Here is a 24,686-nt window from a genome sequence, read left to right as displayed (position 1 = left end):
CAGTGTCCCGTATCACGATCCAAAGATCCACTACACTTAAAAGCATCTTTAATAAAGCTTTAATTTCACTTTACACAGAAAGTAGAAACACACTGGACCAGACACTGGACCAATGAGCACTGTTAGTGACTGAGACTGGACCAATGAGCACTGTTAGTGACTGACACTGGACCAATGAGCATGGTTAGTGTCAGACACTGGACCAGTGTGCACTGTTAGTGACCAACACTAGACCAATGAGCACTGTTAGTGACCAACACTGGACCAGTGTGCACTGTTAGTGACTGACACTAGACCAATGAGCACTGTTAGTGACCAACACTGGACCAGTGTGCACTGTTAGTGACTGACACTGGACCAATGAGCACTGTTAGTGTCAGACACTGGACCAATGAGCACTGTTAGTAACTGACACTGGACCAGTGTGCACTGTTAGTGACCAACACTAGACCAATGAGCACTGTTAGTGTCAGACACTGGACCAATGAGCACTGTTAGTGACTGAGACTAGACCAATGAGCACTGTTTGTGACCAACACTAGACCAATGAGCACTGTTAGTGACCAACACTGGACCAGTGTGCACTGTTAGTGACTGACACTAGACCAATGAGCGCTGTTAGTGACTGACACTAGACCAATGAGCGCTGTTAGTGTCAGACACTGGACCAATGAGCACTGTTAGTAACTGACACTGGACCAGTCTGCACTGTTAGTGACTGACACTGGACCAGTGTGCACTGTTAGTGACCAACACTAGACCAATGAGCACTGTTACTGACTGACACTGGACCAATGAGCACTGTTACTGACTGACACTGGACCAGTGTGCACTGTTAGTGTCAGACACTAGACCAATGAGCACTGTTAGTGACCAACACTGGACCAGTGTGCACTGTTAGTGACTGACACTAGACCAATGAGCACTGTTACTGACTGACACTGGACCAATGAGCACTGTTACTGACTGACACTGGACCAGTGTGCACTGTTAGTGTCAGACACTAGACCAATGAGCACTGTTAGTGTCAGACACTAGACCAATGAGTAATGGATGAGCTTCAAACACGTGGGAAAAATATTCATTTCCATCACAACGCTTGACTGTGAAAAATAAAAAGTGAAATTAAGGAAATACTCCCCCGGAATATGAGTGCTATTGCCGCACGTGGAAATGATTATCTCCCCCCAAACGGCCGAAGCTCGTTGAGAAATAGTGCACAGTCATCTCTTATAGCAGCAAGATGGGAGGAACAGAAACTCTTTTTTTTTATCCAGCGCACCGCAGACCTCGGGATGCGCTTGTCCCCCGCCGCAGGGAGTGCCCGGTGGAAAGCGGGTCAGGCTGTGCGGGGAGAGCGGGCGGAGGAGGTGCGCTCTCCCGCAGCCCTCCAGCCACAGGTCCGGCGCGCAGCGGCGCCGCACCGCTCCGTCAGCTCTGACCAATCCTGGAGAGCCCGGTGACGAACTTCCTGCCGACTGTGTACACAGATATATATTTATTTTTGCTGTCATGGAGGGTGGACTTTAAAAAAAAAAGATAAACAAATCGAACATGATCGCAGGAGTAAACAGAAGTCGAAGCCTCATCGCGGGGGCTGGAGAGCGACCTGCGGCGTCTTGTGGCTTCCCGTAGCCGAATCGCCGTCCGTGTTCACGCGTGGCGACTACTGATAGTGTATCTTTAGGTCGTTTTATGATGTTATGATTTCGCTCAAGGACAACCACATCGAATTCTCCAGGTGGGCTGGGGGGGGGGGGGGGGGTCTGGTTTCAGAGCACCGCGGACAACTCCAGCTAGACACTGTGTCAGTGTTTACTTGCGGGACGATCTATAACCCGGGTCTTTAAGCCTGCAGGTCCAGTCGAGTCGGCTTCCGCGGGGATGCAAAGACGCAAGTCAGACCTGAAAACGCGACGCTAAAACCCGAGTCGGGGGTTCAGTTACATTTTGCGTGGAAAAGACAATACACAGCTCTCTTCCGGTGTCGGCGCTGCAGTCTCGTAGGTGAGCGATTCGGTACTTCTCTGCTGGGGCTGCTGGAGCTTGTGCTCGATAAGAATTGTTTCAGTAAAACCTGGTGGCTTCATGTACCGACTGGCTCCAACAGGCCTTTGTTTTTGTTTTTTTGCAGAAAACAAAAGTTTAAATGCGAAGGTGTTTTTGTGTGTGCTTGTTTTTGTTTGATGTACTGTATTGCCTATTTTATTTGCATTTTTATTGCAGGAGAGGGTGCCGCGCGATCCTTTTAATCCTGTTTGACAGTTCCTGCCTCGGGTCTGTCTTTGTTGTTGAGGGGCTTTAAAGTTTCTCAAAATTACAGCGTTCTAAATTGGCTAATGACCTTTGTTTTTTTTTATTTTCTCTTGGCTAACAGGAAGAAAACCCCGATCAAAAGGATTATATATATGGGATCACAAGGTACGTTTTATTCATCCCAGTCTGTGGGAATCGTTTTTTCTTTATTAATGTAAGGGAGACTTAAAGGGGGAAACCACACACACACAACAAGAAGAAAAACACCGCCGTCGTCACCCGAGCTCGAACCGAATATAAAATTCTTTAAAAAAATAAAAGCAGTCGATGTCATGACGAAAATAATAATCCCCAAGCAAGGTGAGCTTTGTGTAGGACCATCCCTGTCTGCTTCTCCTTCCGCGCTGCGCCGAGTCCTTGGAGCGCCTGTTGGCAGCGCTGCTCTCCGAAGCCCAACGAGGAGCATGTCATGTGACACACACACATATATATGATTATATATCGGAAGAAACGACTCCTCTGTTAGCGGTATTTCTTCTGCCTCGCGGGCGCCGGGCGCGAAGTGACGGATCAGGCGCGTGCGGTTCGGCAGGAGCGGGTTCGGGGCGCCGGGTCGGAGCCGCGGCCGGACGGGCTGGCTGTGCGGGGCGGGGCGGGGTTGAGGCTAAATTAGGGAAACTATCTCGACGGTCTCTGAGAGAGAGAGAGAGAAAAAAAGGTTATTTCTCCTTTTCATTCACAACGCCAGAACCAGCGTTCTGGGTTCGGGTGTCCGGTCGAACAGGGACGCCGCGGTTATGTTTTAATCTGAAAATATTATTTTATTCCGTGGATCAAACGCCCGACTACGGTCCTGTTGATTTAAAATGCAAAGTTTATTTTTTTTTCCGGCGTGATTAGCATCAACACAAATCTACTCCTCTTTCCCCCCCACGGCGTATTAAAAATTCAGTCTTTTTTAGAACGAATTGAGCGAAAGCAAGATGCTCCGCTGGGAATGTATCTGAAAACAGCACATTAATTTTTCGTTTCGTTGGTTGATTCTTTAGGGACATGAGTGATGTTCAAAAACCGCGCTTTGGGCAACATTAATGACTGCTGTGACACAAAAAAAACAAACATTTTCTTGACCGGTTCGCGCACAAGAAATGATAAAAAAGCGAGAACATAACTTTCAATTTCATTCGGGTTACTTAATTGTGGGGAAACTGCAAACCTTTTAACTCCGTTTCCACTGTTAATCATACAGGATTTAGTTCTTAATCTATTCACGAATCAGTTTATGGATTTGTAGATATTGTTTTTCACCTGTTGTTAAGTAATATTAGTAATAAAATTAGCAACAGAATTTCAACGGCCCTATCGAATCGCACGTTGAAATGCTCAGAAATGAACCCTTTTTAATTCAGAATTCAGTGTTGCGAAAATCATGTGTTGAACTCATTGTATTGCGTTTATTCGGGGCTTTTCAATCCTAGACAAGGTGACCGTGGAATTGGATTCATACTTTTATTAATTAGACTTTGATATTTCCTTCATTCTGTTTTAATCTTTGATCTGGTTAATAATGAATTATTAAAGTATAGTGTATGTATTGGCCATGCCAAAGGGCTTTAACACTCAACCATCTGTTTTAAATTAACCAGCTAATCCCTGCACTGACCAGCTCTAGGTCACAACACTGACCAGATAATCCCTGCGCTGACCAGCTCTAGATCACAACACTGACCAGATAATCCCTGCGCTGACCAGCTCTAGATCACAACACTGACCAGCTAATCCCAGTGCTGACCAGCTAATCCCAGCACTGACAAGCTCTAGATCACAGCACTGACCAGCTAATCCCAGCACTGACCAGCTCTAGATCACAACACTGACCATCTAATCCCAGTGCTGACCAGCTCTAGATCACAACACTGACCATCTAATCCCATCACTGACCAGCTCTAGGTCACAACACTGACCAGGTAATCCCAGCACTGACCAGCTCCCTAGGTCCCAACACTGACCAGCTCTCTATGGTTCAAGGCTATCTGGTTAATCCCAGCACTGACCAGCTCTCTATGGCTCAAGGCTGTCTGGTTAACCCCAGCGCCGACCAGCTCTCTATGGCTCAAGGCTGGCTGGTTAACCCCAGCGCCGACCAGCTCTCTATGGCTCAAGGCTGGCTGGTTAACCCCAGCGCCGACCAGCTCTCTATGGCTCAAGGCTGGCTGGTTAACCCCAGCGCCGACCAGCTCTCTATGGCTCAAGGCTGGCTGGTTAACCCCAGTGAAGGCCCAGCAGAGATCATCTGTGTGTCGCTGTCTGGAGAAGCCCGGTCCCAGGGGCTGAGTGACACGACCCATTCCCAGACCGGCGATGTGTGGGCTGTCGAGTCCAGCCTGTGCCGCAGGGGTCTCGTCTGGAGGGGCTGCTGGTGGAGGGGTCCTGAACCCTTGGGCTCCAGCCCTGAAGACATGTGCGTGGCACCGGCCCTCGTAACGGCTTCCCTCTCTGGCTTCCCTGCAGTCTCCTTGGCCGCGATGAGCGTGAGAGCGGGGCGGGGCGGCGACGAGGTGCTGGTGTCTCAGGCCGTGTGGGACTACCTGTCGGCGGCGGGCCAGCCCTGGCTGGCGGAGTTTCAGAGCGGCCATGGGCTGAGCGCGGGCGTGGTGCGGCGCGCCGAGAGGGGGGGCTGCTGCACGGTCAAGCTGAGGAGCCCGGGCGGGGAGGGGCCGGGCTCGGGGCCCGCCCCGGTCTCCCCGGCGGCCCGCCGGGCCTTCATGGACCTGTGCCGCAGCGCCCGCAAGGAGATGAACCGGAAGGAGGGGGCCCCCAAGAGGAAGCGCTCCCTGATGCCCTGCCTCGGCGGCGGAGAGGCGGACGGCGAGGGCAGCCTGCTCCCGCCGCAGCCGCGACGCTCCCAGAGGCAGCAGCTGCGGTGCAGGAAAGCCGCGGACCTGGGAGGCGGCCTGTGCGCCCCGGCCCCGCCCCCCCGCGACCTGCTGCCCCGCAGGGAGGCGGAGCTCGGTGGGGGCGGGGCCGGGGGCGGGGCCGGGGGCGGGGCTCTGCCCGCCGAGGTGGAGGACGGTGGCGTCTGCTCCATCTGCATGGGGGAGATGGTGGAAAGGACCACTCTGGACCGGTGCGGCCACGCCTTCTGCCGGACCTGCCTGGACCGCGCCTTCCAGGTGAAGCGGGCCTGCCCCGTGTGCCGGCTGGTGTACGGCCAGCTGATCGGCAACCAGCCGGCCAACGGAACCATGACGGTGGAGAGGGATCCCGACCTGGAGCTGCCCGGGCACGAGGGCTACGGCTGCATCTTCATCATCTACAGCTTCCCCCCCGGCACGCAGTCGGTGAGACACGTGGCCCTGCAGGGAAGAGAAAAATCACCCGCAGTTAAGGGGGCCCTTTTCAAGAGGGTCGGGCAACCCCAGTCACAGAGAGACACGCCTTCAATGGCTTTTATTGCAGTTTAAATAACGTACAGTTATTTAATTGAACTAATTCTTTTAATCAGGAAGCAGCATGGTGGCGCAGTGGTTAGCATTGCTGCCTTGGAGAGCTGGGGCCCTGGGTTCGATTCCAGACCTGAGGTGCTATCTCTTTGGAATCTGGTTTCCTCCCACAGTCCACAGGTTAATTGGCTTCTGGGAAAACTGGCCCTGGTGTGAGTGTGTGTGTCTGTGATGGACTGGCGTCCTGCCCAGGGTGTACCCTGCCTTGAGCCTGTTGCTTTCTGGGATTGGCTCCGGCTCCCCCTGAGTTGGAAATAATGGTGAGGAAGGAGGCGGCCGGCTGGTTGCGTGGAGGTGGTTGGAGTAACGTCCTGTTGCTTTGCGCTCTCTGCAGCAGGAGCACCTGAACCCAGGAGTGCGGTATCCTGGGACGGACCGGGTGGCGTACCTGCCAGACAGTCCTGAGGGCAACCGGGTGCTGGGCCTGCTGAGACGGGCCTTCGAGCAGCGGCTGATCTTCACCATCGGCACCTCCATGACCACGGGCATGAGCAACGTCATCACCTGGAACGACATCCACCACAAGACCTCCGTATGGGGCGGCCCGCGCTGGTAGGGTCTCCCCCCCCCCCCCCGGCACCCCAGCCCCGGTGCTCTTCCTCCTCCTCACTGACCCTCCATACCCCAGCCCCGCTGCTCTTCCTCCTCCTCCTCCTCACTGACACCCCACACCCCAGCCCCGCTGCTCTTCCTCCTCCTCCTCCTCACTGACCCCCCACACCCTAGCCCCGCTGCTCTTCCTCCTCCTCCTCACTGACACCCCACACCCCAGCCCCACTGCTCTTCCTCCTCCTCCTCACTGACCCCCCACACCCCAGCCCCGCTGCTCTTCCTCCTCCTCCTCACTGACCCTCCATACCCCAGCCCTGCTGCTCTTCCTCCTCCTCCTCACTGACCCTCCATACCCCAGCCCTGCTGCTTGTGCCCGTTTGTTAAGTGTTCTGTGCAGGGAAGTAGTTACACATTTCCAGATTCTAACAATGAGCAACCGCCAGGCTGTGGCACTCTCACACCGACAGGGCAAGACGAAGACGAACTCTCTGCACCATGAGGGCCGGTTTCAATACCCTCCCGATGGGCAGGCGAGGCAGAGCAAACGGATATTAATATGAGCAGTCGTGCTCGTGACGCAGTAATGGATTCATGGATGACTCCTACAGTATGAGGCCCAGGTTCAATACCCCCAGGCTCCGCCCCCCCATCTCCGGTTGGGCAGGCAGGGCTCCACCGAGACCAGGAGGGTTCAGTCTGTAACATGGAAGAACAGACAGATCCACAGCCGGGCCAACGAAAGGATTCCGATAGACCCAGGTCACAGGTCATGTGACGAGGGAGAGACCCCCCCACCCTTCGTCGCAGCGAGGCATGGGGGTTCCCCAGCTGTTGGCCCGCTGCTGGCAGAGCTCTGCCAGGGACAGGGCTGGGATCGGGCATCTCGGCTCCGGGTGAAGCCACCCCCGAGACCCCAGCAGTCCGGCAGGCGGGTTCGAGGGCAGTCAGACGGGCGTCGCTGTGAGCCCAGCCCGAAAGGCAGCGCGATGGGGCCGTGATCACCAGGACCACCGCGAATGTCCGGCTCTCCCGCGAGCTGCAGCACCGCAGCGACTCTCTGTCCGAGCAGCGCTTGCCCACGGTCAGGATCTGCGAAAGCTTGACGCGATCACCTGTTAATGTCAGCACAGCACCCAGTACTAATTCCAGAGCAGTGATATATTTTCTATAATATATAGAAGATCACTTTATTGGCCAGGGGAGAAATATGCAATTTGCAGGGGAAATATGCAGGGGAAAAATATGCAGTTTCTTGTATGAGGAATATTCACATACCCCAGCTTGCTCTCCATGAGAGACACAGACGGAGAGAAGCTTGGGGTCAGAGCACAGGGTCAGCCATTGTACAGCACCCCTGGAGCAGCTGGGGTTAAGGGCCTTGCTCAGGGGCCCAGCGGAGTAGGATTCCTATGCCGGCCGCGGGATTTGAACCGGTAACCAGTCACAGGCGCAGATCCTGAAGAAAAGCCCTTAAAGCCCTTTACAGCCAGTGGGGACTCCCCTCCACCCCACCTGGATGATGCCTAACATTCTAGTTTTCCTACTTCCTAGTCCTCGAGGTCTCAGTCCTTTCCACCAGTGTAGGTTTCCTCTCTGTTCATGTTGGACTCCCCCGGGATCGTCAGATATCATTGCGGCGTGCTGCTTGCTGTCTCTTCTCCCTCTCCCTCCGTCTTGAAACCCTCCCTCCTCTCCCCCAGCTTCGGGTTTCCCGATCCCACCTACCTGGTGCGCGTGACGGAAGAGCTGCGGGAAAAGGGGATCACGGCCGACTGAGGCAGGAGGAGGAGGAAGAAGCTGGAATTCGGGATGGGATTGTCTGGGCAAGGCTTGGGACCCTCAGATGGGCTCCCGGAGAACTGTCCTGGCGCGATCGGACAGCCCCCTTCCACGCCCACCTGTGTGCCGGTACAGTAGAGGTCATGCAACACAGCGGACAATTCCCCATTCCGGGATCTGGCTCGAGTCATTACCTTGTGATTGCGGAGAAGCCAGGGAGAGGAATGAAATCCGGCCTCGTTACTCGCTTTGGTTTGTCTTTACGCTTATGTGCCGAAGATTGGGGTTGGAGTTGGGGTTGAGGGCGGGGGGGGCGGGAATTGGAAAGGTGAATTTTTCCATGCAGTTTGGATCAGCATTCCATGCTTTTGCAAAGTTACAATGAACTGTTGCACAGACAGCAGGCAGAGCAGAAATTCTGCTTTTCACCTGCAGCACTGACAAGCACGCAGGCAGCAGTTGGGACTGGTGCTGGCTGTGTGATGCAGACTGTTAGCGTTTCCTAATCGGATCCTGCCCCGGATGTTCAGTATTCTGATCCACTCCAGGTTTTGCAAGTAGTGGGCACGTTTGGTGAGCTAAGACTAGACTTATTTCAACATCTTATTTCGATCTCGGAACTTTACTGGGAGTGCATTTTTATGGACAGATGTGCCATGATATCCAAATGAGCTTTCCTGCTTCAATAGAGCTCCACAGCTGGTAAAACCTGAAATGGATCTTTGACTGCTGCGCAGCCGGAATCGGATTGGCTTCCCCGCGATCATCAGCTCTTATCCTCATCCTGTGTGAGTTGCAGTCCTGTTTTCCTGTGCGTGTGGGTTTTTTCTAGCCCTTTGGGCATTTGCAGGCCTGGGAACACCGATCGGCCAATCAGCGTGCTGCATGGTGACGTCGCATTTCCTGTAGCGCTGGCCTGTGGCTCTGAAGCTTTAATCTCTTCAGGGGAACTTCAGGGCTTCTTGGGGGAGGGGTGGGCAGTGGGCAGTGGGCGGGGCAGCTGATTCCGGTCAAATGCTCATCTTGTTTAACTTGTGTAACCCTCATGGGGACTCGTCCCCCTCCAGTGACAATCGGCTCCAAAAGCCTCTGTCTCCCATCACTGCTTTTACCTCTCCTTTCAGAAATAGCCAACGGAGTTGATGAGAAAGTGTAGGGAAGCAGTCGGACCTGAGGGAGGGAGAGAGAGAGCTCTGCACGTCCGTGCGTTTCAAACTGCTATTAGAAATATTTAATACTTCAGAGCAGCGACAAATGAGAGGAGACCGTGTGGCCAGTCGAGCTTGTTTTGTGATTGGGCAGCGGGTGTTGTGGTGACAGGAGGCGTGTCTTTACACAAAGGGCTGTGGGAGAGTGGAGCACGCCGCCCGGCGGCGGTGTTGAGGCCGATTCCCAGCTGGCTGAGCTCCAGGTATCCGTTTGTTCTCATGAATGACCGGGCCCAGAGGAGCTGAATGGCCCCTCTCATTTGTGAACTCTCTTACCTAGTGGATGTCAAAGCGGGGGCAGAGAAAGATGCTGCTTAGAGAGAGTGCACTGTGTCTAGATTACGCTGTTATACAAATAACCTGGTGACAGGCGTGGATTGCAGATAATAGACGTGTTTAACTGATGCCTTCATCTCTGTATTCTGGCAATTCATTCAAATGTAGTAATTCCTTTACCTTTACACATTCAGGACTGGTGGCTGATTTTATTTTCAAAACGAAAACGTCTGTGACCAAGTCACAGGAGGGGACCTTTGACCCCCCCCCGGCCCAGACAGAAGCAACAGCAGCAGCCGTGCGCTGATCCGCACACACGACCAGGAGGACTAGAACAGGAAGACTCTCATTCTCCGGTGCTTGCTTGACCAGTCGCTGAGTGAAGGGTCACACTCACTAAACCTGTTGGGTCATTTCAGGAAGAGCGCCTGTACCTGCAAGTACGCAACGACATTTCTCAATATTAAAAGGGGCCCTCCAGAACACAAATATGTAGAAAAAAAGTGAATCCCATTCAATCATTTGGAGAGCCTGACAAGTAAAGATGTTTAATATCATTCCGACAGGCATACAGTATACGAGCCCTTTAAATGTATTCTAGTGTTTAAGATACATGTGTTTCAATATGTCAATGAATCTCTTGTTTTTAAATGTTTAAATATTTTCAAGCTTTCTACGATTTGATCACTCATGGGAGAATTAAAAATAAGTATGTCTCTCAACTCCTTAGCACTTTTGGCCTGATAGCAAGAGCTTTGTGCGCCCACATGTATGTGAAAAGCCATTTTGAAAGACAGGTGCTGCCTGCTCTGGAGAGCTCCGAGGAGCAGGGCACAATGGTGTTTTCCTGCCAGACAGTGGAATCTGTTTGGCCATCGGTTTATTAGTAAGAAATACATTCTAAAAACTATTGAAGATCGGAAACCAGTAAGACATTTGTTTAAAAAAAAAAAGAACAAGGAGTTCCTCTGTTGTCTTGGCAGGGAAATGTCATGGTACCTTTCCTGGAAAACGGTCTCGGAGGCAAGAGCGACTGACAAAGTCGGAATGGCAGTGACAGGAAGTGGAGGGGGGAAGGGATTCGATGTTACACCCCTCAATGTGCGTCAGATCAGCACAGCCTCCTCTTATCTGTTATCAGGGGCACCTTGTGAACAAAATAGGGTAGATTTGTAATACAACCAATTGAACAGGTTGTGCAGAAAGGTTGAGAGAGAACACAGAAATGGCACAACCTCTTTAACACAAACAAGCAGCTGCAGATCCATTGGATTCACTCACCTGTTTTACTCATTGAATGTATCTGCTGTATGTATATTTTTCTGAACTGAAAGGGTGGGAGAACTGCCTTTCAAAAAAAAATGTCTAAATTGTTTGAGAATGTGGGGCAAACTAACTGTAAAAGAAAAAAATGTTTTTTGTGCGTTTTATACGGTAGTTGTTTTCTTGTGTGTGATGGGACCAATAGAGCTAACCTGTAGAAGTCAGGCTCACGGCAAGATTGACACAAAAAGATACATCATCCTCAGCTCAAATATTTCTATGCAGTACAAAAAAGAAAAAGTTTAAAATATTATAAAATTGCACATTGATTGTTCTTAATTAATATTCTGCTTTTATAGGTTGTGTTAATTTCTATTTTTGATTGAGACTTCTTTGTTAAAAAAACTAAATTCTGTGCTTTACATTTTCATACTTGAATAAAGGACTGCTGTTCTGGTGCTGCTGTGTAGGAGTGTCACTTGATAACAGGTGTGCTTTGTTCTTGGGGGTGATCTGTGGGGTGACAGCTTTGAAGGTCTGCCCTTGTCTACCCAAGAGCAGCATCTGAAACCCTGATGCTGGGGATCTCCAGGGTGGTCAATCCAGGGATCTCCAGCCCTGATCCTAGAGAGCTCCAGGGTGGTCAAGCCAGGGATCTCCAGCCCTGATCCTGGGGAGCTCCAGGGTGGTCAATCCAAGGATCTCCAGCCCTGGACCTGGAGAGATGGAGACTACCAGACTGGTCATATTAAGGATCTCCTGGGATGGAACTGGATACCCCCAGACTGACCAGATTGGGGCTGTATTAGAGCAGTTGGAGACCCCCAGACTGGTCATATTAGGGCTCTACTGGAATGGGGTTGGCGACCCCCAGACTGGCCAGGTTGGGGCTCTACTGGAATGGGGTTGGAGACCCCAGACTAGTCGCATTGGAGCTCTACTGGAGCAGGGTTGGAGACCCCCAGACTTGTTGTCGATGACTCATGAATGTTGGAATAGATGGCCTGCCGCCCCCTTGTGGGGATGAGGAGAAGGTCGTTTTCAGGAAATGAAAGAGACCCACAGTCCCTAGGGGACAGACACCCTGCCTCACTCTGCTGACCCCAGGCTGGGGGGGGAATTCCTGCAGGTTGTATAGGTACTTTTCAATAAGGAACAGATTGAAAACAGGCGATTTGATCTGAGAAACCTTTTTATCCATTGGACCATACGCAGGGTAATTAAGATCAGGAATCCAGTGAGGACCTGGGATTTCCTGAATGGAGACATCCATTCCTCGTTCAGGTGTGAATGATCCCATCTTGCTCCAAGAGTCCAGGCCCAACAGCGGGGCCTTTAGCCCTGCTGCTTCACACTGGAGATCCTTATGTGTGGAGTTTGCATGTGTCCCCATGCTTCCTTCCCCTTCCCAGAGAGTTGGCAGGTGGGTTGAATGGACTGGACTGGTGTCCCGTCCGGAGTATGGTCCCTCCTTCTGCCCTGTGCTGCCGGCCTGGTCAGCAGTGTGGGGTGGCCATCAGAGCTGTGGAGCCCTGAGTGGGAGGGTGTCAAGCCACCCACTGGGAGACTGCTGTTGCACCCTGGAGCGAGGCATTTCACGCACACTGCCCCGCTGCACAGACGGGAACCCTCTCCTGTCGTGACCGGAATTGATCGTGTATTCCCACCTGTCTTGTGTCTGGTGAAACCGCACCGCGAGATTAAGCGCTCGGCTGGGCAGCAGATCTATTTCTGTCTTCCGAGCGCGGTGCGCAAGCGCGCCATCTGCAGACACGCACGACCGCTTCAGCGCAAGGCGTCGACGTTCATTTAATCCACTGTTCTCTTTTCTCACGGGGCCGTGGAAACTCCCACTTATGTTCGTTTTTATGCCCTGGGAAAGTTTCAGAGGAGAAACTCCCAAAGCCCCGTCTGTTTTTTTCTTCCTCCTTTCACACGACGCGTCGCCGCTCGGAAGGGCAGCCCAGTCGGGATCCTGCGGGCTTCTGCCCGGCCCGGCCCGGCTCGGATCGGATCGGCCCGGTCCCGGGGCCTGGTGTGTGAATTCGCCGCTGGATCGATGTGAAAGAAGCTGGTCATAATAAGCGAATGGGACCGCTCCTTCACAGTGCCTAAAACCGTCCCTCCACGTCCTGAGCAATACTGACCAATTCATGTCCCCGAAGACTTTATTTTTCGCCGTCAGTTTTTTAACATTAAAGGGGTTAGGCGTCGCTTATCACGTTATGTGTAGCGCTAGTGTGGGCAACGAAACTGCACGTTTTTAACAGAAAGTTTATTTTTTTAACTGGTTTATTTAGAAACCAGTGTCAATTATGGAATAGATGTATTTGCTGCCGCCTACTTTTTCATCAGGTCAGTCCGGATTTTGGCGGTTGGAGAACTCGGTTCACAATACAGCTGTCTGGGTAGACAAGAGGACGATAAATCATTGTGTCGCCCCGGGCTGAAGGTCATTATTCACAAAGCGTTTCCACTCATTCGCTGCGAGCGGTATCTTTAACGGAGGCCGTAGACTCCAGATAAGCAGTGAAAGCGATGAACCGTGTTTTGTTCACGCGGAGTGTCGTGTTATCAGTTCGTACAGGTTAAATTCGTCGAATGCAACAGGCAGGAATACAACAGGAGGCGTTTTATTTTGTTTAATCCTTTTGTCACGCTCAAACCCCACCACTGCGCCTGAACTTCGGACCCCTTGTCAACAGCAGAGGTTGAACCCCACAGTTACACGCAGGTATTATCCCGACACCACACAGAGCACGCGTCAAACAGGCGGGACGAAGCCGTTGGGCCCGTTTGGTAATCAGGAGTTTGGATATCGCCCAAGTCGTTCCTGGAAAGAAGTCACTTCCACTACATGGCTGGGCAGTTTGTTCCACACTCCCACTGCCCTTTGTGTAAAGAAGTGCGTCCTGTTCTCATTTTCCCATGTACTTCCACACAGTTTCCTCGTGTGCCCGGTGGTTCTTGTCTCACGGTTTCACTTGTGGCACTGAAGACGTCCGCTGGACTACCCGTCAGCGTCTTTGAATATTTTGAAAACTTGCATCGGGTCTGCTCGTGGTATTTTCTCTTCACGACTAAAAACGAAGCATCCTATATATAGAAAGCAGCGTTGGCTGTATCTACACACCCTGTGCTTCGAGGCCACTGCGTCTGTTTCGTTTGAAACGAAAAGGCAATTGAAATGTAACTGAATGGATCACTTCTTGTTTGAGTTTTTTTTTTCCATAACTACAAACATTCCCGACAGTCTGTGAAACGTTTTTGGGAGCGATGGAAAGAAAAAACCCGCCACATTTCTGACTTAATGCAGGTTGAGGCATTTTAGAGTTTGCGTCATTTCCAAAAGTATATTTTCGCTGGAAAACCGGTTTCTCACGGCCTGTTTTCCGATTATGACGTTTCAGAATAGGTTTTCAGACCCCGTCTGAGTGGCTGCTGCCCCCTACTGGCTAAACGCTGCAGCTGCGCCGGTCAGTCCGCTGTCAACGGCTCCCATCGGCTATCAATTAGAATCTGCTTGATTGTCCTCACACAGGGTTTGTCATCACCGGGACAACAAAGATAGCATATATACAGCGTACATAAAACATCCAGTAGGTTTTATAGATCTATACAATTCTGTAATATAAATAACAATACAGTAAAAAAAAACGATTCAAATGTGAGGCACAGGACTCGGGTGTGAGCTGCATGCTTTTACACGCTGTCAGTGCAATGCTCTGAAGGGGCTGGAAGGAATGACTATATTCAAGAAATTCAGATTGGAGATAAATAGATTAATATGAGACAAAAGTACAGCATGTCACCGTTTATTTCTGGGTATTTCAGTGCTTGTGTGTGATACCATTTTAGAATAATAGTACTTTTTATGGTCAATACCCCTATTTTAGCTGAGTAGAAGTATTGGGACAATTGGTCGCCAGGTTTTTCTTATCAGGTTGATGTTTCCTGTTGCACCGATTCTGCACATTAAAGAGCTGTGAGTGTGTAGTGTTGATTTAGCCTTCACTCTTCCCCTTGCTGTCGGCCTTTAGAGGCCTAAACCAACATGAAGACCAGAGAGCTGTCTGTGAAAGAAAGCAAGCAATTTGGATGCTGAAAGAAAAGAAGAACTCAACCAGAACCACAGCACAGAAACTGGGCATAGCAAAATCGGCAATCTGGAATATCTTGAAATGGAAAAGAACACTGTTGTGCTTCGCAAAAAGCAAGAACCGGGCCAGCCAGGGGAAACAGCTGCAGTTGATGATAGAAAAATCATCAGAGCTGTGACGAAAAACTCTGTGAAATTGAAATTGCCAGCAATCTCCACTGTGCAGGGGTGAGAGTATCACAACCTGGAAGAGGTGTTAGTGGGGCCAGCAGGGGGCGCTCACCCTGCGGTCCATGTGGGTCCTAATGCCCCAGTATAGTGACGGGGACACTATACTGTAAACAGGCGCCGTCCTTCGGATGAGACGTAAAACCGAGGTCCTGACTCTCTGTGGTCATTAAAAATCCCAGGGCGTTTCTCGAAAAGAGTAGGGGTGTAACCCCGGCATCCTGGCCAAATTTCCCATTGGCCCTTACCAATCATGGCCTCCTAATAATCCCCATCTATGAACTGGCTTCATTACTCTGCTCTCCTCCCCACTGAGAGCTGGTGTGTGGTGAGTGTACCGGAGCACTATGGCTGCTGTCTCATCATCCAGGTGGGGCTGCACATTGGTGGTGGTGGAGGGGGATCCCCATTACCTGTAAAGCGCTTTGAGTGGAGTGTCCAGAAAAGCGCTATATAAGTGTAAGCAATTATTATTATTATTATTATTAATCTACTTTTCCCAGCAGACTTCAACAGCAGGATGATAAAGGCTGCACCGCAAAATGCAAACCTCTCATCAGCACCCAAAATAGAAAGGCCAGGTTACAATTTGCTGGAAAGTACAGAGAGGAGCCAGTAGAGTTCTGGAACAAAGTGCTGTAGACAGATGGGACAGATGTCTACGAGAGTGATGGCAAGGTGCAAGTGTGGAGACCGGAACAAAGGGCAGACGATCCGAAGCCCACAGTCCCACTTCCCTGTGAGCGTGCTGGAGGTGGTGTGGGGGCTTGGGCATGCAGGCCGCCCCTGGAACTGTCTCACTCGCCTTTATTGACGGCGTAACCAGTGATTGTAGTGGCAGCATGACTTCACAACTGTGTAGAAACATCCTGTCTGCCTGTGACAAGAAACTGCCTCCACACTCATTGGCCTGCACTTCCTCACGCAGCACGACAGTGACCCAAAACACACTGCCGACGCCACCAAGGAGATCATCAGGAGAGAAACGGAGGAGAGTCTTAGACTGGCCATGTCAGGCTCCCCATTCACATCCAATCAAGCAGACATTTCACTTGCGGAACTGAAGTCCTGAACAAACAGCAAAGGCTTGGCAAAGCATCTCGAATCAACACACCCGGAGTTTGGTGATGTCAATAGTGTTGCAGGATTGATGCAGTTATTGTGTCCAAAGGATTTGTAACTAAATACTAAGTTTTATACTGCTTTGAGTTAATTTGTCCCAATATGTACGCTCACCTAAAATGGGGGAATGGACCACAAAACGTCTTAGAAGTATACCACTGTACAACATAAAAGCACAAAATACCAAGAAATAAATGTAAAATGCTGTACTTTTACATTTAAAAACATGTAAAACTATGATGCCCCATAGTCATCTTTTCATCCCAATTCCGAATCACCTGAGTATACAGCACAAATCGCCATTTTGACTTCACTGTCCCAATACTTTTGGAGGGCACCGTATGGTCCACGACCCACACCTAAACCCTAAAAAAAAGGTTAAAAAAAGCACTTCTGTAAGCTGGGGATTCGAACTACAGGCGCTCGCCGGCCGGGGAGTTTCGTGCGCTGACAGAAAGGCGAAAGTTATCCAGCTACTGAAAATGAAACTTCGCAGCAGGAAATCACCCAGACCGCGTGCCCAAGCCGCCACCCTGCAGCCCGATCGCAACAGAGAGGGCGCCGCGAGGAGGAGGACCTGCGGCTCGCTTCGCCTCCGACACGGTTTGAGAGACGCGGAAAGAGCATCGCTTTGAAGGGGAGGGCGGCCGACGCGACACCGGAGGGCAGAAAACTGCTTAGTAACTCAGGCCGGGGACGTGTTTGGCGCAAAGCGCTGGCAGACTGGAGGCAGGGCTCTCGTTTCCTCTGGTCGAGGTGTGCACACCTGTGGACCTGTCTCCGCTTTGAAATCTCGCTGCTTGGTCGGTCCCGTTCAAAGATTACAACAACAACAACAACAACAACAACAACAACAAAACGGGACATTACTAAAAACGTGCGTGTCGGGGGTCGGAGTTTCGCGACGACACTGTGACGCCGGATGAGATCGACTTTTACGGCCTCGGCAACTTCTCCACTCAGCGGCGCGTTCCCAAATCCCCAAGCTTCAGCCCGGCCGGTGCTGCCGCTGCTGCCCGCTCCCATCCCCACTCGTGTGCGCGACGGAGAGGATGAACTGGCCTGCGCCGGCGGGCGAGTCGCCGAGCCGGGGCGCCTGCTCTTTCCCCGGAGCCGGCTCGCTGAGTCCGGCGCCCGGGGAGGACTACTGCTGCATCTGCATGGACGGGATCAGAGAGAAGAAGACCCTGGAGAAGTGCCGGCACTCGTTCTGTCGCCCCTGTATCGACCAGGCCTTCCAGTTCAAGGCGGCCTGTCCGGTGTGCCTCACTTTCTACGGCACGCAGATCGGGGACCAGCCGCGGGGCGGGAGCATGGCCGTGACCCGCTGGACCAGTCCCCTGCCGGGGTACGAGCCGTACGGCACCATCGTCATTGACTACACTATCCCGTCTGGAGTTCAAGAGGTGAGGCGGAGAGGTCGCACTCGGCTTCTCTCTCGGGGTGCGGGGGGGGGGGGGATAAGATTTCCGTTTCACGAGGATCGCGACTGATCAGGTCTTGTTTCAGGTCAGCGCCGCTCACGCTTAGCGTTGATGTTTTTGAGCAAACAAGATCTATACCGGTAGAGAGGCCTTGAGCGTGGTGCGATTTTTGGGAGTGAAGTATTGGCTTTTTCACTCCACAAATACGGGTTGTACAGGCTGTCAGAGCGCGTCTGCCATCGCAGCACAAACACCAGTCCTCCCAGTTAGCGGGGAAGCCCTACACAGGCTGGCCATCTGGTGTCTGAGGCACAAAGGAGACAGGACAGGGACTGACTCGCCATCCCAAATGCGCAGCACCCGCCTCTGGCCGCTGCACGGGAGCCTGCAGCTCGCAAAACCAGGAGTGGATCAGCCCCTGGGCCCGGGGTTTCTTGTCATGTGTTATTGTAGCTGCTGCAGCAGTTCAGCTGTGTCACCAGATCATAACTTCATCCCTTGACATCGCATCTTCACATCACTGCCAGTAACCGCTGGTCCAATTCAGGGTCAAGCATCCTGGCCAGCTACTGGCTCAGGGCGGGCTACGCCTTGGACAGGACGCCAGTCCCTCGCAGGACACACACAGACACACACACTCACACCAGGGCCCGTTTCCCCAGAAGCCAATTAACCTGCCAGCATGTCTCTGGACCGTGGGAGGATACTGGAGCACCTGGGTATCCCACTGCGAACACGGGGGTAACACGCAAACTCCACACAGACCGCACCCGAGAAATCGAACCCAGGGCCCCCAGCGCCGGCAGGCGGCGGTGCTGACCACTCTGCCAGCCTGCCTCCATCGGTTGTCGGATTAAATCCCTGTCCGGTGTCTCCGCAGCGGGGGCACCCCAATCCGGGCGCGGGCTTCACCGGGACGTCCCGCAGGGCGTTCCTGCCGGACTGCGCCGACGGGCAGCGGGTGCTCCGGCTGCTGCAGAGGGCCTTCGAGCAGCGGCTGACCTTCACCGTCGGCACGTCGGCCACCACCGGCCTCAGCAACGTGGTGGTCTGGAACGACGTCCACCACAAGACCAGCACGCACGGGGGACCCCAGGGGTACGCCAGCGCCAGCGTGCTCGTCGTAGTCCGTCGTGACTTCATTCCAATAACCAGTCCTTCTGTGCACAGTTTGTAGCGCCTTTCGTCCCCGGGGGACCCCTTGCCACTTCAGCACCCCCTCTTGAATCTCGGATCACACCTGTGTCAGTGCTGAGCTGTCATCAGCTGTTCACACACAGGAGGGGAGCTGCTGGAGAGCAGCCCCACTGCACAGCAGCTTGGGGCAGGAGAGAGACACTGCTGCTCCAGGGGGTGAAGGGAGGGCAGAGTGTATCCAGGACACCGGGGTGACACCCCCACTCTTACAAACAGATCCGGGGATCCTTATCGAGCCCTTACTCGGGGCCTCGTGTCATCTAAGGGACAGCGCCTCCTACAGCACAGTGTTCCCTGTCCCCACACTGGGGCACTGGTCTGGGAATACAGAGCCGTACAAAGAGCGCCCCCTACTGGTCCTCCAACACCACATGCAGCGGCATCCTCATTGAACTCAGTGCACTAACTTAATGTCTGTATCCTGCCTCTCCTCAGCCCGCCCCACGCGCCTGCTGTAGGGAAGTAGGTGTAAATAGGGAGGAGTGCAGCTGCCAGGTATCTGGGTTGTCAGGACAGGCTGCCGCTGGGATTCCTCTTAGGGTGGCGACTCGAGCTGACTGCCTGGCCCACAGTCCTTGAGCAGGGCTCCTGTGTCTGTAGGCACGAACTGTACAGATCCTGTCTGTCTGTCTGTCTGTCTCTCTGTCTGTCTGTCTGTCTGTCTGTCTGTCTGTCTGTCTGTCTGTCTGTCTGTCTGTCTGTCTGTCTGTCTGTCTGTCTGTCGACAGGTTTGGGTATCCAGACCCCGGTTACCTGCTGAGAGTTCAGGAGGAGCTGAGGCTGAAGGGGATCACCGAGGACGACCTCAGCGCTGGCCTGGAGAAGGTGTGTCTGGGGGGCCCTGACCGGGCCGGGCCAGTCCAGCAGTGAGCCCTGGCCCCAGGAGCTGTGAGGCAGCAAAGCTCGGGTGTCACCGAGCAGCACAGCACGGAGAGGGATGCTTTCGCGGTGCAGGAGCTCGAGGCGCCTGGCGGAGCTGCCCTGACCTTGACCGGGACTGATCGTGAACCCCACTGCTCGCGGGGCAGGCCGGAGCAGATGTGAAGCTGGCAGGGTGGGAAAAGGCTCTGTTCCTTTCAGGAGGGCCAGAGCTGCAACGGGGTGCATTTTCTCCTGTAGGCTGATAGAGACTCGGGGTTACCCGACTGTGTGGTCAGGCCGCAGGGCGCCCCCACCTTTGCCTTGTGCCCCACAGATGGGTTTTGTTTTCTTTGCCCAGACTAAAGCAGCAGTTGTCGACCCCTGGGGCTGAGGAGATGCCCCAAGAGAGTCAGGTGAAAACCCCCCCATCCAGAGAGCAGGCGGGACCCTCCGGCCCAGAGAGTGCAGGTTCAGTTTGGGTGAATATCACTGGCCGACTGTGCCCGTTAGAAAAACACCAGGTCGGGCCAGATCCAGATTTTCGAGCTCTCTTTAAATCAGCTGTATCTGAAGACCTGGGAAGATGACTAACGTCCGGTTGAGCCTGGAGCGGAATGAGCTGGGCTGGAAAGAAATCCCGTTGGACTGTGGAAATCCAGGATTGGACTAGGCTGTCCTGGGATCAGGGAGTCATCAGTGTTTGCATTTTGCCATTCCTGTCTGTGCTACAATAAAACAAAAAGTATGAAAATCACAGGTTACGTCTCCTAAAGAACTGGTATGCATCTGCCAGTATAACATTAAACATCTTTATTTAATTGTCAGGCTCTCCAAATGACTAAATAGGATTCACTCATATTCTAAATATTTGTATTCCAGAGGTCATACTCAATTGAGTTGTCAATTCGGAGGTTAAGGACACTTGCTGTTACTGAAATGACCAAACCAGTTCAGAGTCCACTCAGTGGTCAGGCACACTTTAGGGAAGCAATGTTTCTCTGTTGTAGTCTGCGGAATCATATGTGCAGACTGGCACTCTGTTGCTGTAGCTTGAGAGTGCAGGCTGTTACCTGCATGAATTGATTGGTCATGTCTGTGCTGAAGGTCAAAGGTTACTTCCTGTCATTTCAGGCCTCTGACACATCTGGAATGACAGGCCCAAGTTCCCAGTGTGTAAACCTATTAAAAGTCTCCTTCAGATGGCAAATAATCAAATTGTAATAAATCAGTTTGAATAATAAACATTTTCATATTACATTGAGAAGTATAAATTAACTCTGTAAAATTAATTCAGCAAAACTTCAGTTAGTGTTAATTAAACAATTAATCTAATTTATTAATTAGACAATAAAGACACTGTCTTAAAGTCTATTATAGTTGATGACACATGACAGTAATTAAAGGTCCAGTCACCTGTAAATTGTCTCAGTGCCAGGAAAGGTATATTAACAGTTATGCTGTTAATTAAGTAATTTGAATTAGAATTGAAAACAAGAACTTGGTCATCCAGGGTGGGAGTCTGACTACCCTGGTATAGAACTTCAAAATAACTTTCGACTTTTAAGTGAAGTGATGGATTTCAGCCATGTGGAACTACCAGATTTACTCTTACTAATAGTATTAATATTTGCTGTGCAGATATCCTTGTCTAAAGCAGCTTACTGAGACGATGTTCATGCAGTCAGTCCAAGGCACAGTGGTGCTGATACAATAGGGAAATAAATGTATATTAATAAATCAATACCTTAACCCCTGACCTTCCCATCCCTGCCAGTACAGGGCTTTGTTGGAGGAGGAAACTTAATTGGATAAATGAATTGGAGGATCAGCGTGTTCAGTAACTAATGACCCTTTTCTCCACTGCCGGAGACTGAAGTGTGTAGAAAGTCTGCCAGCACTCCAGTGTGTAAAATCAACACTCTCACACAGAGAATATCCAACAAATAGTGCAGCACTGCTCAAGTCTGGAGGATCGGTCAGAGAGAATTCTGTACGCTGATCGCAGATAACCGGTTGCCTTGCAGTTCCTTTGATCCTTTACAAGAAATAGTGGTGTTATTTATAATAATTAGGAACAGGTAAAGGTTTATTCCATGCTGAAAAGAGAAGAAATGAAACAACTTTGGAGCCAACTGGAGCCTTCTTCGGGTGTCTATGACGTCGTGTTTCTAAAATGAGTTTCTTTACTTGTCTTTTCAGCATGGAATAATCCTTTACTTGTTCCTCTGCAGCCTAGGTATGCTGACGCAGCTCCCTACTTGAACTACGTTCCAATAATTACACATTTCAGATCTGATTTTGTGTTTGGAAAGGGGTGGGCCCTGTTCGGAGACCGCGAGGAGCTCCTTACTCTCCGATACTTGAATAAAAAGCCACTTCTTGGGTCTGTCCAGCAGGGGGCGATGTCCACGTGAGCGCACGCACGTGTGTGTGTGTGTATATGCAGACATTCTCGGCAGCCATGAAGCACAGCAGCCCTCTCCCATCTCCCAGCCCGCGCTGCTGCAGACAGATCTGTTTTCTTCAGAGAGGATGAGTCATGTGTCTCGTCTGGGCTCCACATCCACTGTGCGTTCCCTCCGTCTCCAGAACATCCATACTTAGAACAAGACCTCAAAAATCCGAAGAACAGTGGCAGCACTAATTATAATTAATTATACTCACACAACACTGTTCATCCCAAGGGATCCCACAGTGGTTGACACTTCCAAAGCGAACTGCTTTATTCCTGCTTTTCCCTACCATGTCTGTCTTTTCTCTGTCAATTTCCTTTTCAGCTGCAATAGGTTTCCTCTTGCAGAGAAACCGACCAGACTCCTGTTGCACAGCAGTTTGATCCACTCCGGGATTTACTGGTTGCAGGGTGCTTGCACAGCTTCATGTTCATTTTTGTGATATTCCCCTTTCTAATAGAAAACTGAGCACAACTGCATATTCTGTTGTGCTCTTTTGTCACTGGCAAAATTTCTGTTGGTTTGAACTTGAACTTCATTGCCATGTGTAACCGGTACATGTACTGATACAGTGGAATTCTTACTGACAGAAAGTCTCTCGATTGTTCAAAAAGTGTAAAAACACAGTGCATCAAGACAGTATACAAACAAACAGTAGACAACGTACAAGTAAACAGTTTGTAAACAATGCAGACATGTGCAATAAATAAGAAATCATAATGAGGTAGATCGTGTAGGTGTGGTGTAGGTGTGGTTTGCATACTGTGTGAGACATACAGATGCCACAGGAGAGCGTTGTCCCAGTATCCACATTTTTCCTTTTCCGTGTCCAGTACAAGTGAGGAGGACTGGGCATGATAGTATAGGATTATCAAGCAACACTGGGCACTGGTTGTCTTATTTAAATGACGTGTTCATCCTGTTCCTCGGGGACTCCAGTGTTTCCTGGTTTGCCCTCTGTCCGAAAGCTCTAGTACTTGATGAATGGACCCCTTAATAACAACCTAGTTCTCTTCGTCTTTCAGAGCATATGCTCTGTGTTCAGTTTCCAAGGTGTGCCCAGATGTGCCCTGGTTGCACAGGTAAACCAGGATTGCAGAGAGCAGTCCAACTGGCAGTTAATTTAATGAAGGGGATTTGAGCAGGTTATTAGTTCCATGGTGAGCTAGGTTTAGGAAGTAAAAGCTCCAAGCTGGAATATTTCAGAAAGCATAGTGGCACTGGCTAGCATTGGCCCTGGTGTGAGTGTGAGTGTCTGTGAGTCTGCCCTACGATGGACTGGCATGCTGTCCAGAGTCCTGTGTATCCTGTCTTGTGTTCGTTGCTGCTGGGATAGGATCCAGCTCCTCAGCAGCCCTGAATTGGATAAAGTGGTTAGAAGATAAGATGGATGGATCTGGATTCAGCTATGCAGTGCCCAGGTGGAAGAGCAGTCATCCTGATCTCCCTCTGTGACCACTGTTAAACACCGCAACCTGCCACCCCCCTTTCCTTTCCAGGTATCTCCCCTGAAGGCCCAATGAGCTCGCCAGCAGGGGGCAGCAGAGAGCCTTAATCAGGCCTTGACTTCCAGTCAGGGGGTGAAATGACCCCTGTGCCCCCTGCTCCCCAAACTAAAAACAGATGAGCTGTTGGTGAAATGTCTGGAGCTACAGAGAACAACCTGAAGTCCAACTGCATGGAAAAGCCGCCTTTTGATAAAGATGATAAGTAAAATCTCCATTCCTCTGAGCGGCTCTTACACACATTCCGGCTTGCCTGAGGTTTCCCACGATCATTCCCATGATTCTGCTGCTCGGTGCTTTACAGTGCTCGGATACGGCGAACGTTACGCGTATTCCGGTGCGGTGTGCTCTTCTACAAGCGTCTCCAGCTGTGTCCCAAGAACAGCTGTGGAGGCAACAGCCAGAACCGACAGTACCCCTCGTAGTAATCAGCTGTGTAGCAGGCGCTCTTGTGGGGTTCAGCGTGTCTCTCAGGGAGGTGCACAGCGAGGCGGTGGATTTGAACCTGCAACCACCCCATAACAAGCAATGTGCTTTAACTCCCACCCCTCGCTGTAGCAACCAGCAGGCTCTTGCAGGACTTTCTGATCTTTCCACTGGAGGGCACGAGTATTCCAGAGAGGTGGTGAAAGTTTTCGGCATTGATGGTCCAAGCACAGAGTCTGGGGGAGATCTGACCTGGAGAGATTAAGAGCAACTACAGCATCTTCTTGTAACACATTAGTGCAGTGGAATACATATCTATTTGTACTGATCTCTCTTGTAATAATCCTACCACCCCCCCCCCCCCCAGAAAAAACTCTCCACTTGGGGGAATCGTACTATGAATATCAGCTTTCTGCTTGAACGTCTGCGTCGGGCCCTTCTTGCCTGATGCTCAAGATCTGGCCCCAGCAGATGGTGGTGTGTTTGTGCCTGGTATGTATTGTGCTTGGTGTTAAGCAGATTTCTTACAAATTT

General features: G+C 51.4%; 2 protein-coding genes across 5 annotated transcripts; both read left to right on the top strand.

The window, feature by feature from the left end:
- Positions 1-1,301: 1,301 nt before the first annotated feature.
- dtx3 (deltex E3 ubiquitin ligase 3) lies at positions 1,302-11,295 on the top strand. 4 transcript variants are annotated; one of them, XM_088633442.1, is made up of 6 exons: positions 1,302-1,482; positions 1,852-2,007; positions 2,378-2,421; positions 4,768-5,597; positions 6,094-6,311; positions 8,012-11,295. In XM_088633442.1, exons 3-6 carry the CDS (start codon positions 2,409-2,411, stop codon positions 8,085-8,087), a joined length of 1,137 nt encoding a protein of 378 aa, XP_088489568.1. In that variant the 5' UTR covers positions 1,302-1,482; positions 1,852-2,007; positions 2,378-2,408; the 3' UTR covers positions 8,088-11,295. The 4 variants fall into 4 exon arrangements, with proteins under 4 accessions (XP_088489568.1, XP_088489565.1, XP_088489567.1 ...); XM_088633439.1 differs by lacking the exon at positions 1,302-1,482 and adding an exon at positions 1,489-1,741 and having other exon boundaries at positions 1,859-2,007; XM_088633441.1 differs by lacking the exon at positions 1,302-1,482 and adding an exon at positions 1,489-1,741.
- A 5,366-nt stretch (positions 11,296-16,661) lies between these two features.
- On the top strand, positions 16,662-20,519 carry LOC148678397 (E3 ubiquitin-protein ligase DTX3-like). The gene is made up of 3 exons (XM_088633437.1): positions 16,662-17,692; positions 18,591-18,808; positions 19,636-20,519. Exons 1-3 carry the CDS (start codon positions 17,339-17,341, stop codon positions 19,775-19,777), a joined length of 714 nt encoding a protein of 237 aa, XP_088489563.1. The 5' UTR covers positions 16,662-17,338; the 3' UTR covers positions 19,778-20,519.
- Positions 20,520-24,686: the final 4,167 nt, after the last annotated feature.

Source organism: Lepisosteus platostomus, chromosome 1 (assembly GCF_059453375.1).
Source record: "Lepisosteus platostomus isolate fLepPlt1 chromosome 1, fLepPlt1.hap1, whole genome shotgun sequence".
NCBI lineage: Eukaryota > Metazoa > Chordata > Actinopteri > Semionotiformes > Lepisosteidae > Lepisosteus > Lepisosteus platostomus.
Note: the sequence above shows the minus strand (reverse complement) of the source record. Positions and strands in the feature narration are given on the sequence as shown.

What these genes read in the sequence shown, in the direction of transcription:
- dtx3 (XM_088633442.1), top strand. An exon ending in TCCCCCCCGGCACGCAGTCG is followed by an intron (nt 5,598 to 6,093) that starts GTGAGACACGTG and finishes CGCTCTCTGCAG; the next exon opens with CAGGAGCACCTGAACCCAGG. An exon ending in GTATGGGGCGGCCCGCGCTG is followed by an intron (nt 6,312 to 8,011) that starts GTAGGGTCTCCC and finishes CCTCTCCCCCAG; the next exon opens with CTTCGGGTTTCCCGATCCCA.
- LOC148678397 (XM_088633437.1), top strand. Translation starts at nt 17,339, where the DNA reads ATGAACTGGCCTGCGCCGGCGGGCGAGTCGCCGAGCCGGGGCGCCTGC. An exon ending in TCCCGTCTGGAGTTCAAGAG is followed by an intron (nt 17,693 to 18,590) that starts GTGAGGCGGAGA and finishes GTGTCTCCGCAG; the next exon opens with CGGGGGCACCCCAATCCGGG. An exon ending in ACGCACGGGGGACCCCAGGG is followed by an intron (nt 18,809 to 19,635) that starts GTACGCCAGCGC and finishes GTCTGTCGACAG; the next exon opens with GTTTGGGTATCCAGACCCCG.